The 17,039-nt window shown below is 36.1% G+C and overlaps 1 protein-coding gene across 1 annotated transcript; it reads left to right on the top strand.

Annotated features, from left to right (window-relative positions):
* Positions 1–12,221: 12,221 nt before the first annotated feature.
* Positions 12,222–12,608, top strand: LOC307060954 (GTP-binding nuclear protein Ran-like; the record flags this gene model as incomplete). Its single annotated transcript, XM_079715865.1, has 1 exon — positions 12,222–12,608. The coding sequence occupies one exon, from the start codon at positions 12,222–12,224 to the stop codon at positions 12,606–12,608; it is 387 nt and encodes a 128-aa protein (XP_079571991.1).
* Positions 12,609–17,039: the final 4,431 nt, after the last annotated feature.

The raw sequence follows: 17,039 nt of genomic DNA, 5'->3' as shown, positions 1-17,039 counted from the left end.
GTAGCCGCATGGCACAGGGAGATCACCTCGGTGCTTTGTGACCACCTAGAGGCGTGGGATAGGGAGGGTGGGAGGGAGGGAGACCCAAGAGGGAAGAGATATGGGAGCATATGTATATGTATAACTGATTCCCTTTGTTATAAAGCAGAAACTAACACACCATTGTAAAGCAATTATACTCCAATAAAGATGTTAAAAAAAAGAATTATTTAGATAATCTAGAATGGAAAAGTGTAAGATGAATTTGAATTTGAAAATGTTATTCAGTAATATTTATTCGGTGGGCTTATGTACATGGCACTATTCTAGGCAATATTTATATAAGTTTTCAATGAATTTTGTGCAATGGTTTTCATAATTCAATCAAGGGGGGAAAAGAGTCAATAACGTCAGAGTCTTCAGAGTTTGAAGTATAGGAAAAAACACCTAGAGAAAAATTAAGAAAAAAGGGGAAAAAAAGGATTTGCTGAAATTCATTTTTAAGAAGTGATAAATTCAACTACAAAAGCACCTGAAGGGCTTCCCTGGTGGCACAGTGGTTGGGAGTCCGCCTGCCGATGCAGGGGACACGGGTTCGTGCCCCAGTCCGGGAGGATCCCACATGCCGCGGAGCGGCTGGGCCCGTGAGCCCATGGCCTGCACGTCCGGAGCCTGTGATCCACGGCGGGAGAGGCCACAACAGTGAGAGGCCCGCGTACCGCAAAAAAAAATAGTAATAAAGGGCTTCCCTGCTGGCGCAGTGGTTGAGAGTCCGCCTGCCGATGCACGGGACACGGGTTCATGCCCCAGTCTGGGAAGATCCCACATGCCGCGGAGCGGCTGGGCCCGTTAGCCATGGCCGCTGGGCCTGCGCGTCCAGAGCCTGTGCTCTGCAACGGGAGAGGCCATGACAGTGAGAGGCCCGCGTACCGCAAGAAAAAACAAAAAGAAGCTCCTGAAACTTCTGTGCAACAAAAAGTCTATAAGGAAACTAAAAATAAGTAACAAAATAAAAATATTTACAGCATACGTGACTGAGAAAAAGCAAATTTTATTGCCATACAAAAGGCTCTTAAAATTCAACAAAAGGACAAATAATTCACTAGAACAATGGACAAAGATTATGAAGAAACACTTTATATTACAGGAAATACACATTCTCAATAAACATATAAAAGATTGTCAACCTCAAACACATTAAAGAAGGCAAAACCAAACAAGATTTTTTTACTTATCAGATTCATAAAGATTAAAAAATGTGATCATACCATATGTGCACAAGACAGCTTCAAACACTAATAAAGGATAGTATATTAAAATATATATATACAACATCACTGGAGATAATTCGGTAGTACCTGTCAAAATTTTAAATGCAAACACTCTTTAAGCCAACACTCCTACAATTAGAAACATACTGTGTGTACACACATATATGTAAAGATATATACATTTTCAGGAATGTTTGCTGTGGCACTATAATAACAATAAGTTGTAAAAACCTAAAAGTCTATCAGTGGAGAACTTGTTATTTACTGTCATAAAGTAAGATAATCTTCAGCCATTAAAAATATATATTATAGACAAATAGATAGATAGAGATGACAGAGAGATAGAGAGATGTGGAAAGATGCCCAAGAATTATTATTAAGACAAAACAGGTTGAGAATTATGGGTATAGTATGGTTGCACTTGTATTTTTTTTAAAAAAGGTATAGACAAGAACACAAGCAACAAAAGAAATAAATAGAGACACAGAACTTCATCAAAATCAAGAAATTTTTTGTTTCAAAGGACATCATAAAGAAAGTAAAAGACAACCCACAGAATGGGAGAAAATATGTGCAAACCATCTATATAATAAGGGATTTGTAACCAGAATATATAAAGAACTCTTATAATTCAATGATAAAGACAACCTAATTAAAAATGGGCAAAGGCTCTAAACAGACATTTCTCCAATGAAAATATACAAATGGCTAATTAGCACATGAAAAGATGTTCAACGTCATTAGTCATCAGAGAAATGCAAATCAAAACCATAATGAGATACTATTTTTACCCCCATTCGAATGGGTAAAATAAAAGATGGGCAACAAGTGTTTGTGAGGATGTGGAAAATTGGAACTCTCAAACACTGCTGATGGGGTTGTAAGATTATGCAGTCACATGGAAAACAGTTTGTTTCTCAAAATGTTAAACATAGAGTTTACCATCTGCTACAGCAATTCCACTCCTAGGTATATACCCAAGAGAATTGAAAGTAGCTGTTCACACAAAACCTGTACATGATTGTTCATAGCAGCATTATTCATAATAGCCAAAAGTGGAAACTGAAATGTCTATCAACAAAAAAATATGGTATAGCCATACAATGGAATACTTATATAACCATAAAAAGGATGGAACATGATGTATCTTCTACAACATAGATGAACCTTGAAAATACCTCGCTAAGTAAAAGAAGCCAGACACAAAAGGCCACACATTGTATGATTGCATTTATATGAAATGTCCAGAATAGATAAATCCATAGAGATGGAAAGTAGATTAGTGGTTGCCATGGGTGGGGATAGTGGGAGTGGGAATGACGTATAATTTGTATAGTGTCTTTTCTGGGAGTAATAAAATATTCTGGAATTAGTGATTATGGCTTTACAACCTTGTAGATATATTAAAACTCACTGATTTGTAAACTTTAAAAAATTGAATATTAAATTATTCAAATCATATCTCAGTAAACCTATTTTTAAAAGGTAATGGGATAGAGATTTATGTATAATCTGAATTTTTTAGTTTATTGAACTTGGTAAAGTGCAAGCAGGAAAATTTACTTATTCTTTCCCCTAGACCTCAAACAAGTTCTGTAAAGTCTTCCATTTTAGACACTATCTCAGGCCGAGCTCCTTAACTTTTCCCTGTCATTAACATGAAATACCAAAAAGCCTCATTTGTAAGTGTCATAAAGTCCAGTCCAATCTAATATTAAGAATTTAATCTTATCCAGTACAAAGCTTCCCTCCTCCCCCTTCATTCTTTACTCTTCTAACTTATGTTTCTACCCTTTCATCCCTTCTCTCTCTACTACCTCTACTCCTGCTTCTGGATGCCATTATCATCTGGCAGAAGTTCAGATGCTGGCTTTTCTTTCTTGGACTGCTTTTGTGAGCTCCCTGGACAGCTCTCCCCATTCCCACTGCCCAGCACCCTCATTTATACTATGTTCCCTCAGACAAACCTCAGCTTCTCAGATCCTACCCACTCATCCTCTTTCTGTTGGGGTTCCCTCACCTTCCATGGCTGTCCTCTTGGGTAGGATTCTTTGAGGATTCAGCCTTCTTCGGCACAGGCTTAACTCACAGAAAAGTTCTGAAAGTACAGGTTTCTCTTCCACTACAGGGACTCTCTGTTCAGGGTCAACCCCTTTCTTTCTTTCTTTTTTTTTTTCTGCGGTACGCGGGCCTCTCACTGTTGTGGCCTCTCCCGTTGCAGAGCACAGGCTCCAGACGCACAGGCTCAGCGGCCATGGCTCACGGGCCTAGCCGCTCCGCGGCATGTGGGATCATCCTGGACCGGGGCACGAACCCGTGTCCCCTGCATCGGCAGGCGGACTCTCAACCACTGCGCCACCAGGGAAGCCCCCCTCTCTTTTAACCTTTTTAAAAATTGAGAAATATAACATACCAAGAAATACCATGTATAATGTGTATGTACACTTCAGAGAAAAGTAATAGTGATAATAAAATTGACAGCCATATACACACCTCCTAGATGCTCTCCTAAGAAAGAAAATGTTGCTAGGAGTTCTCATCACAAGGAAAAAATATTTGTGTTCTTTTCTTTTTTTCTTTTATATATGTAAGAGATGATGGGTGTTAACCAAACTTATTGTGGTAATCATTTAATAATACATGTAAGTCAAGTCATTATGCTGTACATATTAAACAGTGCTGTATGTCAATTGTATCTCAATAAAACAAGGGGGGTGGGAAAGGAAGAGAACATTGACAATTTGTTTGAATCCCTCTGTATTTTGTGTTTTTTGTTCATCTATTTTTAACATTTTAAAATAGTTATACACACACACACACATACTATATGATGTATAGCTGAACCTGCTTTTGAATTTTATATGAATGGAATCATACTCTAGACCCTGGAACCAGATTGCCCATTCCTATTACTAGATGTGTGCTATTGGGCAGTTACTTAACCTTGCTATGCCTCAGTTTCTGCATCTTTAAACTGAAGCCAATAATAGTGTTTACATTGTTGAATTGTTTAGAGAATTAAGTGAATCAATAATCATCAAATACCTGGTCCAACACTGGTAATTATATTTTTAGAATGTTTGTTAAATAAAATAAAACCTGTATGTATTCTACTATATCTTTTTGGTTTTTTATTTGACATCAATTTTTTTAAAACATTTACATGTTATACCGAAGGCAGGGGTTCATTCTTAAATTTCTCTGTTTAACATTCTAGTGTACCACAATTTATCTATTCTACTCTCCATTGATATTTGAGATATTTCCAAATTGATACTATTTAAGACATTCATATCTTTTGATCATCTTTATATTTACCATTTTCTGGCTTTTGCTACATAAATAATGATACCTTATGCATTCCTATTATTGGAATGTGGCATCCTAATTAATTGTCAATTTTATGTAAGCAAGTAACTTTTCCCAGGTTTTTGCTTACCTTTTCTTTTTTATAATGTGTTTGAATTTAACTAAACAAAATTTTTAATATTTTATTTTGAGATAATTGTTGATTCACCGATTCTGTATTTTGATAGAGGTTCTTAATTATAATGTAGTCAAATTTATCAATATTTACCATTATGGTTAGTGTATTTTTCTTTTTTTTAGTCCTATTTAAGAAATCCTTCCCTATCTCAGATCATGAATACTGTCTCCTATATTATCTTCCAAAATGTTTATAATTTTGCCTTTTATATTTACATCTTTAATGTGCCTGAATTTATTATATTTTTTAGTATATTGTGAAGTTAGTGTCCACTTTCATATTTTTTCTTATTCACAATCTATCTAATGCCATTTATGGGAAAGTTCGTCCTTTCTCCACTTATCTCCAGTGCCATCTCTGTCATTGATTAAATGTCTACAAATTGCAGGTCTTTCTCTGAGGTTTGTAATCAAATCATTCTTTCTCCTTAATAAAATTTTATGTGTTACTAGTATTTAGAGATGTGACTGACTTCTCAATGATGATTTCTAGCTGCCAGTCTTGTTAATACTAATAATTTGTCTATAGATTATTTTATGTTCTCAATATTGATAGCTACAAATAATGACAGTTTTATTTCTTTCTTGCCAACCTTGATACATTTTATTTCTTTTTGTGGCCAGATTGCAGCTGCTAAGATCTTCAGGAGAGTGTTGAAAAGAAGAGCCATTGGGGGGAGTGGCCAAGATGGTGGAGAGTGAAGACCCCTCCCATGGGCACACTAAAATTTCAACTACTTATAGAGCAACTACTGATGAGAAAAACTGGAACACCAGCAGAAAAGACCTTCTACAACTAAAGATATATAAAAGGAACCACAACGAGATGGGTAGGAGGTATGGAGATATGGTGTAGTCAAGACCAATACACCCAAGTGGGCAACTCACAAACAGGAGGATAATTATAATTGCAGATGTTGTTCCCAAAGAGCAAGGAGTCCAAGCCCCAAAGTGGGCTCCCCAGACCTGGAGTCCTGCACCGGGAAGATGAATACCCAGAATATTTGGCTTTGAAGGTCAGTGGGGCTTATTTTCAGGAGAGCCAGAGGGCTGTGGGAAATAAGAGGCTTGACTCTTAAAGGACACACATAAAATCTCACACACTCCAGGACCCAGGGAAGAAGCAGTAATTTGAAAGGAGTCTGGGTCAGATCCACCTGTTGATCTTGGAAAGCCTCCTGGAGAAGCAGGAGGCAAAAATGATACAGACAGCAGCTATTTTGGGAAGCTTGTTCTATCATGTGGACACTGGTGCTGGCAAGTGCCATTGTGGAATCATCCCTCCAGTTTATTAGTGCCAGCCCCTTTCACTAGCCTGTGGGCACGAGTGCTGGGACACCTCAGCCCCACCCACCAGACCTGGTGCTTTAAGAAACCCTGAGCCCAGAGCTCCTGAGACCCAGCCCTGCACACCAGTGGCCTGGCACTAGCTCCAAGACAATACTCATCCACCAGTGACCTGGCACTAGCCCTCAGAACCCCTGGGCCTCAGCCCTGCCTACCAGTGGGCTGACACCAGCTCCAGGACCCAACAGCTCTGGGACACCTTGGGACCCTCAGTCAGCCATGGAAGAATCCAGCCTCACCCACCTGCTGACTGACACCAGCTCCAGAACCCCTAGAGCCCTGCAGCGAGAGACCTTGGAACAGGGTTCCAACCACCAATGAGCCTACTCTAGCTATGGGACCTGCCAGGATTCAGCTTCACCAAGAGGAGGCCAACACAAGGCTCATGACCCTCTGGAGCCCCAGGCCAACCCACCATCAGTCCAATCTCAGCTCTGAGACACTCTGGCTTCTCAGCCAGCCATTCCAGTATTCAGCCCCACTCACCAGCTGGCCAACACCAGCTTTGGAACACAACGGACACCATAGTCATTGGGCTCCGGAACCAGCCCTATGCACCAGCAGGAAAACAATATATCTGGGACCCCCAGCAATGCAATCACCCACACCAGATTCTGGGTCTGCCCACCAGTGGGCCAGCAATAACCCTGAGACCCCTGAAACTTCTCAGCCAGCAGTCTTGTGGCCCAGCCCAGCCCATAAGCATATATGCCCATTAAGTGGACAATCTAAAATGGACAAATTCCTGGAAATGTACAGTGTTCCAAGACTGAACCAGGAAGAAATAGAAAATATGAACAGACAAATTACCATTAATGAAATTAAATTAGTAATAAAACAAATCCTCCAAAAGTCCAAGAAGAAACGGCTTCATAGGTGAATTTTAGCAAATTTAAAAAAAAATAGACACCTATTCCTCTCAAACTATTCAAAAAAATTGCAGAGCAGGGAATGCTTTCAAACTCATTCTATAAGGCCAGCATCACCTTGATGCCAAAACCAGAGAAAGATATCACAAAAAAAGAAAATTACAGGCCAATATCACTGAAGAATATAGATGCAAAAGTCTTCAACAAAATATTAGCAAACCAAATTCAACAATACTTAAAAGGATCATACACCATGATCAAGTGGGGTTTATCTCAGGGATGCAAATATGGTTCAATATCCACAAATCAATCAATGTAATACACTACATTAACAAATTGAAATATAAAAAACATATGATCATCTCAATAGATGTGGAAAAGCCTTTAACAAAATTCAACATCTATTTGTTAAAAATACTCAACAAATTGGGTATAGATGGAACGCACCTTAACATTCTAAAGGCCATACATTCTAAAGTCCATACATGATAAGTCCACAATTGACATTATGTTAAATGAATGAATTTCCCCTCAGATCAGGAAAAAGACAAGGATGCCCACCCTTGCCACTTTTACTCAGCATAGTATTGGAAGTCCTAGCCACAGCAATCAGACAAGAAAAAGAAATAAAAGGAATCCAATTGGAAAGGAAGAAGTAATACTGTCACTGTTTGCAGATGACATGATATTATACATAGAAAATCCTCAAGATGCCACCAAAAAAAAAAACTAGAGCTGATCAATGAATTCAGTAAATTTGCAGGATCTAAAATTAATATACAGAAATCTGTTGCATTTTGATACACTAAGAACGAACTATCAGAATGATAAATTAAGAAAACAAGCCCATTTACAATTTTTAAAAAAATAATAAAATACCTCAGAATAAATCTAACTAAGGAAGTAAAAGACCTATACTCAGAAAACTATGAGATGTTGTTGAAAGATTGAAGAGGACACAAACAGATGGAAAGATATACTTTGTTCATGGGTTGGAAGAATTAATATTGTTAAAATTACCACACTACTCAAGGCAATGTACAGAGTCAGTGCAATCCCTATCAAAATACTGATGGTATTTTTCACAGAACTAGAACAAATAATTCTAAAATTTGTATGGAAACACAAAAAACCCCAAATAGCCAAAACAATCTTGAGAAAGCAGAACAAAGGTGGAGGTGCCATGCTCACTGATTTTATACTATACTACACAACTACAATAATCAAAACAGTACATTACTTGCACAAACACAAGACACATAGATCAATGGAACAAAATAGAGATCCCAGAAATGAACCCACATTTATATACAAAGGAGGCAAGAATATACAATGGGATAAAGACAGCCTCTTCAATAAACAGAGTTGGGACAATTGGAGAGCTACATCCAAAATAATCAAATGGGACTACTCTCTCACACCATGCACAAAAACAAATTCAAAATGGATTAAAGACTTAAATGGAAGATCTGAAACTGTAAAACTCCTAGAAGAAAACATAGGCAGTATTCTCTTTGACATCAGTCTTAGTAATATATTTTTGGATATGTCTCTTCAGGCAAGGAAATCAAAAGCAAAAAAACAAAAAAAACAAACAAAAAAACAAATGGAACTACAACAAACTAAAAATCTTTTGCACAGCAAAGGAAATCACCAACAAAATAAAAAGGTTGCCTACAGAATGGGAGGAGATATTTGCAAATGACATATATGATAAGGGGTTAATACCCTAAATATACAAAGAACTCATACAACTAAACATAAAAAAAAAAAAACCTCATTAGAAAATGGACAGAGGATATGAGCAGAAATTTTCCTAAAGAAGACATACAGATGGGGACTTCCCTGGTGGTCCAGCGGTTAAGATTCCTTGCTCCCAATGCAGGGGGCCTGGGTTCAATCCCTGGTCTGGGAACTATATTCCGCATGCTGCAACGAAGATCCCACATGCCACAATGAAGACCCCAAGTGTTGCAACTAAGACCAGCACAGCCAAATATATAAAAAAAAAATTTTTTAAGACATACAGATGGCCAACAGGCACAAAGAAAGATGCTCAACATCACTAATCATCAGGGAAATGCAAGTCAAAACCATGATGAGATACTACCTCACACCTGTCAGAATAGCTATAATCAAAAAGACACTAAGTAAGAACTGTTGATGAAGATGTAGATAAAAGGGAACACTTCTGCACTGTTGGTTGTAATGTAAATTGGTGTAGCCATTATGGAAAACATTGTGGATATTCCTCAAAAAATTAAAAATTGAGCTATCACATGATCCAGCAATTCCATTCCTGGGTATTTGTCCAAAGAAAACAAAAACACTAGTTCTAAAAGACATATGCACCATTGTGTTCATTGCAGCACCATTTAGAATAGCCAATATGAAATCAACCTATGTGTTTACTGATAGATGAATGGACATAGAAGAGGTGATATACATATATACAATGGAATATTACTGAGCCATACAAAGAATGAATTTTTGCCATTTGTGATAACATGAATGAACATAGAGGGCATTACACTAAATGAAATAAATCAGACAGAAAGACAAATTCTGTATGATTGCACTTATATGTGGAATCTAAAAAATAAAACAAATGAACAAACATAACAAAGCAGAAACAGAATTATAGACACAGAGAAAAAAACAGGTGGTTGCCTGAGGAGAGAGGGATGGGAGGAGGAAAGAAATAGGTGAGGGAGATTAAGAGGTACAAACTTCTAGTTGCAAAAGAAATGAGTCACAGCTATGAAATGTATAGTGTGAGGAATATAGTCAATAACTATGTAATGTGTTTGTATGCTGACATATCCTAACTAGACTTATCATGGTGATTATTTTGAAATGTACGGAAGTTCCAAATCACTATGCTGCGTACCAGGAACTAACACAGTGTTGTAGGTCAATTCTACTTCAAAAATAAACAAACAAACAAACTTATGGGAAAAGAGATCAGATTTGTGGTTACCAGTCATGAGAGGTGAGAGGAGGGTGAACTGATTGGATGAAATCAGTAAAAAAGTACAAACTTCCAATTGTGAGATAAATAAGTATTAGGGATGTAATTTACAAAAAGATAAATATAATTAACACTGATATATGTTAGATATGAAAGTTTTTAAGAGAGTAAATCCTAAGAGTTCTAATCAAAAGAAAACATTTTTTCTTTTTCTTTAATTTTGTATCTATATGAGATGTTCACTAAACTTGTTGAATGTGATAATCATTTTATGGTGTAAGTCAAATCATTATATTTTAAACGTATACAGTACTGTATATCAATTATATCTCAATAAAACTGGAAGAAAAAAGAACCATTAATGGACACCTTTTCTTGCTTCTGATATTAAGTAGAATACTTGCTATGTTTTGTGTGTTTGTGTGTATGTGTGGATATATCTTTTGTAAAATTAAGAAACTTTCGGGCTTCCCTGGTGGTGCAGTGATTGAGAGTCCGCCTGCCGATGCAGGGGACATGGCTCCGTGCCCCGGTTCGGGAAGATCCCACATGCCACGGAGCAGCTGGGCCCGTGAGCCATGGCCACTGAGCCTGCGTGTCCAGAGCCTGTGCTCCACAACGGGAGAGGCCACAACAGTGAGAGGCCCGCGTACCACAAAAGAAAAAAAAAGTTTCTATTTCTATTTTGCTAAGAGCTTTTATCAAGAATTGTTAAATGTTATACAGTGTTTTTTTCTGCATCTATTGCAATAATAGTAAGCTTTTCTACATTAAAATTTTAATACAGACACTTAAATATTCTACTACTGAACAAACTTTCTATTCCTCTAATTAAACCAAATTTAACTTCATATATCACCTTAACAGTATGTTTGAGAGCTTAATTCAAGTGCATTTAGAATTGATTCTTTAGTCAGGAGGGAGATTCAGGCTACAATTACCTTGTTTTGTATTCTTGTCTGAATTTGGTATCAAGCTCATACCATTTTTATTAAAGAAGTTGGGGAATGTTCCCCTTTTTATATTTTCTGAAAATACATTAAGGTTAAAATTATGTTTCTTAAATTATTGGTGGGATTCATAAAATCATCTTGACCTAGGGTTTTCTTTATAATACTATTTTTATCTAGTGATTCCATTTCTTTTATTGCTACATGAGCATATAAATGTATTTCTTGCTTTATAACAACACAGATTTCTATTTTAGATTGGTAATTTCTATTTTCTAGAGCATTGTCTATTTTATATATATTTCAAGTTTTTTGCCATAAGGTTTTTAGAATACTTAAAATACCTCCTGTGTTTTTATTTTGTTCATTTATTCATTCCTAATCTTTTTGTTGTGATGTTTAATGTTTTTGATTAGAGTCTGTCAATTACATTAACCATTCCAATTTTTTTGTTTATACTCTCTATCTTCTTTTCTATTTTCATGTGTGTCTGCTCTTTCCTTTATTATATCCTTTCTTTCACTTTGAGTTCATTATGTTGTTCTTTTTCTAATTTGTTAAGAAATGCTTAACAAATTAAAAATTTGTTGAAATGCTTATTGAAATTAGAATGCTTATTGAAATGCTTATTTCATAAATTTTCAACTTTATTTTAATAAGACTTTAAGGCTATAAGTTTACCTTCACAAATTCTGAAGTAATATTTATATATATTTTTGCTTTAATTATAATATTTCTAAATTTCCATTAGAACTGCATTTTTTAATTTCTAAAAGTTTGGAATTATTTTAATTATATTTATGTTATTATTTTCAACTTAGTTACATTGTAAGTAGAGAATGTGGCATAAGAATTTCTCTATCTTGGTTTTTTGAAATGCCAATAATTACACATTTTATTATTTCTTTAGCTTTATGTTTACTTTTTTTCTTTGCTCATTATTCCTCTTGCATCTCATACATTTCTGGGATTATTTCCTTCCCTCAAGTTTCTTTACTGAGTTTCTGTAGCACCCCAAACAGATGATATTAAAAGTAGAGGAAAGAGAGAAGGGGGTGGAGATGCTTCTGGAAGTAACATCATGATAGCAGCCCAAGGAGAACCCCAAGTTCAGTTTAAGCTTGTATTTGTTGGTGATCATGGTACTGGAAAAACTACAGTCCTGAAACGTCATCTGACTGGTGAATTTGTGAAGAAGTACCAACTACCTTGGGTGTTGAGGTCCACCCCTTTGTGTTCCATAACAACAGAGGACCTATTAAGTTCAATGTATGGGATACAGCTGGTCAGGAGAAATTTGTTGGACTGGGAGATGGCTATTATATCCAAGCTCAGTGTGCCGTTATGAATGTTTGATGTAACATCAAGAGTTACTTACAAGAACGTGCCTAACTGGCACAGAGATCTGGTACTACTATGTGAGAACATCCCCATTGTGCTGCGTAGAAATCAAATGGATATTAAGGACAGAAAAGTTAAGGCAAAGTCAATTGTCTTCCACCGAAAGAATAATCTTCAGTACTATGACATTGCTGCCAAAAGTAACTACAACTTTGAAAAGCCCTTCCTCTGGCTTGCTAGAAATCTGATCGGAGACCCTAACTTGGAGTTCATTGCCATGTCCACTCTCACCCCGCCAGAGGCGATAATGGACCCAGCCACGGCAGCGCAGTACGAGCATAATCTAGAGGTTGCTCAGACAACTGCTCTCCCGGATGAAGATGATGACTTGTGAGAAAGTGAAGCTGGATCCCAGCGTCAGAAGTCTAGTTTTATAGGGAACTGTCCTGTGATGTCAGTAGTGCAGCATGTTTGCCACTTTGTTACATAGTTAAGCAGAACATGTGTTTAATCTTTGGGATGCTGAAGGAGATGAATGGGCTTCAGAGTGAATGTGGCAGTTAAAAAAATACCTTCATTTTTTGGACCTGCATATTTAGCTGTTTTGGAACACAGTGGTTTCCTCCTTGAATTTCAAGTATAAGACTGCTACAGTCACATCACAATATTCAGTGGTGGAATCTTGTTTGTTACTGTCGTTCCCATTCCTTTTTGTTTAGAATCAGAATAAAGTTGTATTTCAACTATCTTTAAAAAAAAAAAAAAAGTAGAGGAAAGAAAATCCATCAAACCTACAATGGAATACCCATTCGGTTGACAGCTGCTCCAAGAACAATACTAGGTACCAAAAGATATTGAAATGACATTTTCAAAATGTTGAGAAGAAATAACTAGCAAATTTAAAATTCTGTATCTCAGCGAAACTCTCTTTTAAAAGGAAGGAAAATAAAAATATTTTAAGCAAATAAAACCTGAAAATATTTACTACCAACATAAGCAATATTTTAAAAGATGAAAAACTGATACTTTTCATGAATTATTGAAAGACATACATTTTCAGATTCAGGGAGCCAAAAGATCATAAGCAAGATAAATAAAAGTCAATCCATAACTTTCTCATTCTCTTTAATCATTCTGGGCCCTAGAATGAAGCATATAAAGGGCCTTTTCACTTTATCCTTCATTGCTTTTAAGATCTCTTTAACTTTATTTCATCCTTTGTCTGTCTGTGCTATAGTTGTATTCTTTTTTTAGATTTATTTTCAAGGTCCATCCTTCTTTCTTCAGCTAGGTACAATTTACTGATCTATTGAGGTTTTAATTTTAATTATTAATATTCAGATTTCTAGAGCCTCTATTTGGTTCATTTTCAAATCTGATTAGCCAGTTTCAATAATCTTCTTTTATGTCCTCTTATTTTCATTTCCATTTACTATTTCTTGAAATATATCATAGTTATTGAAGTATAAACATAGTTATTTTGTATTGTTTCTCATAATTTCTGTAACTGCAATCCTTGCATATCTGACTCTTTAAATTTTTGACTTGGAGTTTTATGGGCCATACAGGTAGATCTCAGGCTTACGATTAGGAAATTTCAGGGTAGGTATATTTTTTTCTCTTCTATCTAGATCCAAAAACAAAACACGGTCATATGGTCACTATCTTATGTTGTGTGGTGGGGTTTTCCCCAGTTTACTCAGTGAGGGTATCACTCTTTGCATATCTTGGTCTCATATGAGTTTTCTTCTCTCTGATATCTCACTATACATACTCAGACCCCAGACTTTGTCTCTTGTTCATGATCCAGGTGATTTATTAAAACCCAGATTCTGTCCACATTGATAGGTAGATAGTGCCAGGTCAAATGCCATCACCAGTTCTCTTTTACTGCCATAGATTTATACCTCTTTGTTGTTTCTGGCCTCAGCTCAGTCATGCATTTAGATATTTTATTTTATATATGTTTTATAAAAAATACTATTTTTTAGAGCACTTTTAGATTCACAAGTAAATTAAGAGGAAGGTACAGAGATTTCCCATATACTCCCTGCCTCCATACGTGCATGGTCTCCCTCACCAGAGTGGTACATTTGTTACAGTTGATGAACCTACACATCATAATCTCCTAAGGTTCATGATTTACATTAGGGTTCACCCTTGGTGTTGTACATTCTATGGGCTTGAACAAACATATAATGTAAAATATATAATGTATAACATATAAAAAGTGTAATGATGTATATCCATCATTATAGTATCATACAGAATAAATTCACTGCCCTAAAATTCTCTGTGTTTCTCCTGTTCATCCTCCCTCTCCATCCTCCACCCTCTCACCACACACACGCATACCACTGATCTTTTCACCATCTCCATACTGTTGCCTTTTCCAGAAAGTCACATAGTTGGAATCATAGAGTATGATTTTCAAATTGGCTTCTTGTATTTAGTGATATGAATTTAAGTTTCCTCCACCTCTTTTCATGGCTTGATAGCTCACTTCTTTTTAACACTGAATAATATTCTTTCATCTGGATATACCACAGTTATTTATGCATACACCTACTGAAAGACATCTTAGTTGTTTCCAAGTTTTGGCAATTATGAAAAAAGCTGCTATAAACATCTGCATGCAGATATTTGTGTGCACATAGTTTTCAGTCCTTTTAGTTAAATACCCAGGAGCATAACTGCTGGATTGCATAGTAAGAGTATTGTTTTGTAAAAAAAATCAAACTGTCTTCTAAAGTGTCTGTACCACTTTGCATTCCCATGAGCAATGTACAAGAGTTCCTGCTGCTCCACATCCTAATTAGCATTTGGTGTCGTCAGTGTTCTGGATTATGGCATTCTAAGAATTATGTAGTCGTATCTCGTTTTAATTTGCATTACCCTGATAACATTAATGTGAAGCATTTTTTCATATGTTTATTTGTCACCTGTATATCTTCTTTGGTGATGTGCCTGTTAAGGATCTTTGGCCCATATTTAATTCGGTTGTTTGTTTTCTTATCATTGAGTTTTAAGGGTCCTATGTATATTTTGGATAACAGTCTTTTATCAGATGTGTCTTTTGCAAATATTTTCTCCTAGTCTGTGGCTTGTCTGAGCATTCTCTTTACACTGTCTTTTGCAGAGCAGAAGTTTTTAATTTTAATGAATTCCAGCTTCTCAATAATTTCTTTCATGCATCATGTCTTTGGTATTTTATCTATATGTTTTTATCCAGAATGTTTGATGTATTGTTTCACACGGGGTTCACTGAACCTCTAGTATACTGCATAGCTAGAAGTAGAACTCCTTTTCATTGGATTGTTCTAGGTAAGAGTTAAGCACTTGCCTCTGTCTACACTAATTCCAGTGGACATCCGTCGACTTCTCCTATATTCTGTCACCAAGTTCCACTCCTGCCTTGCAAAACTTGTTCAGCAAGTTTCTGCAGCTCAGTAAGCATCTAGACAGGCAGAGTGGGAAGGAAAGGGAAAAAAGACTATATAACATATGGGTCCCCCTCTTAGCAGACATTCTTATTCTGAATAAATACATTTCTTGATGCTATTCTTATTTGGGTTGTTATGAGGGAGAAGTATACACAATAATAATGATCTTAAAAGAAAGTCCCACTTTCCAATTTCTCTAGCCTTCTCATATATGGGCTGGAAATGGACGATGGCTGCAGAACTATCTTAGCATAATCTGCATAGCACATCTCTTTGGATCAAAGGAGTACTTATACTTTCACCTATGGTTATCAGCTTTAGAGCCTTAGCAACTAGAGCTCCTATTTAACTTGTTGTTAAATATATATGCATTCACACATTAATAGAAGTATATATGCATAGCAAGTTTCTGAAAGGCCAAGCACAAATCAGGTAACCTGGGAAATGGAAATCATGAGATGAAGAGGAAGGAGTATTGTTTTCCTTTATATTGTTTATGTATATTTTTTCTTTTTTTACCATGAATATATTTAAATTTTATTATTTAAAATATCTTGAAAGAGTCTTGATTTTTTAAAAATTAATGTTTACAAAGAAGTGGATCAGTTTTATTGAGAATATATGAGAGGTTAAGGGAGCAAAAGGAGATTTTTAATACATGTTTTGTTCATAAGTTTATTTAATGGACATCTGTTGTCCACTTACTAGCATATTAAGCACTGGGAAATGTAAAAATAAATAAACCCTTCAAAGATAACCTGTAATCTAGTAGGAGAAATAGACATGTACATAAATAATTGAGGGGAGTCAACCAAGGCATTGAAAATGGGAAAAATTGTGTGTCTGAGATTTCAAATTAGAAAAAAATGTCTGTTCTAAACTGAACATTCTATTTCACTGGTAAACCTCCTGCATCATAAAGATGTTGAAGGACAATTTCCACAACAAAAGGAAAATCTCTCCACTAATGACACAGATTTTCTGTATCAAAATAAAATTATCAAGTCCTTCTCCCTCACATATGTGCCACACAGATGCCAATATTTGCTTTGTATTCTACACATAAGTAATTTCACTCAATATTCTCCACATCCATGATTTCATTCAACTATATGTCCTTGTTCTTTGTGATGATATTGATGTTAAGTGACATCTACCTTTGTTATTTACAAAGTAATTTTCCAGTAGTTCAGTGTTTCTTGTAGCTGATTTTATAGGTTTCTCAGCCAAGGTGTGACATAAATATTTTGCTTTAAAAAAGGCAACTTTATGGAAAAGGCAAAAATATGGAGACAGTTGCAAAAGACTAGTCATTGCCAGGGGTTTATATAGGGGAAAGAAGGGGAAGATGAATACGTGGAGTGCAAGGGATTTTTAGGGCA

Source organism: Hyperoodon ampullatus, assembly GCF_949752795.1.
Source record: "Hyperoodon ampullatus genome assembly, chromosome: 11".
Taxonomy (NCBI): Eukaryota; Metazoa; Chordata; class Mammalia; order Artiodactyla; family Ziphiidae; genus Hyperoodon; species Hyperoodon ampullatus.
This window is presented reverse-complemented; position numbering and strand designations above follow the sequence as displayed.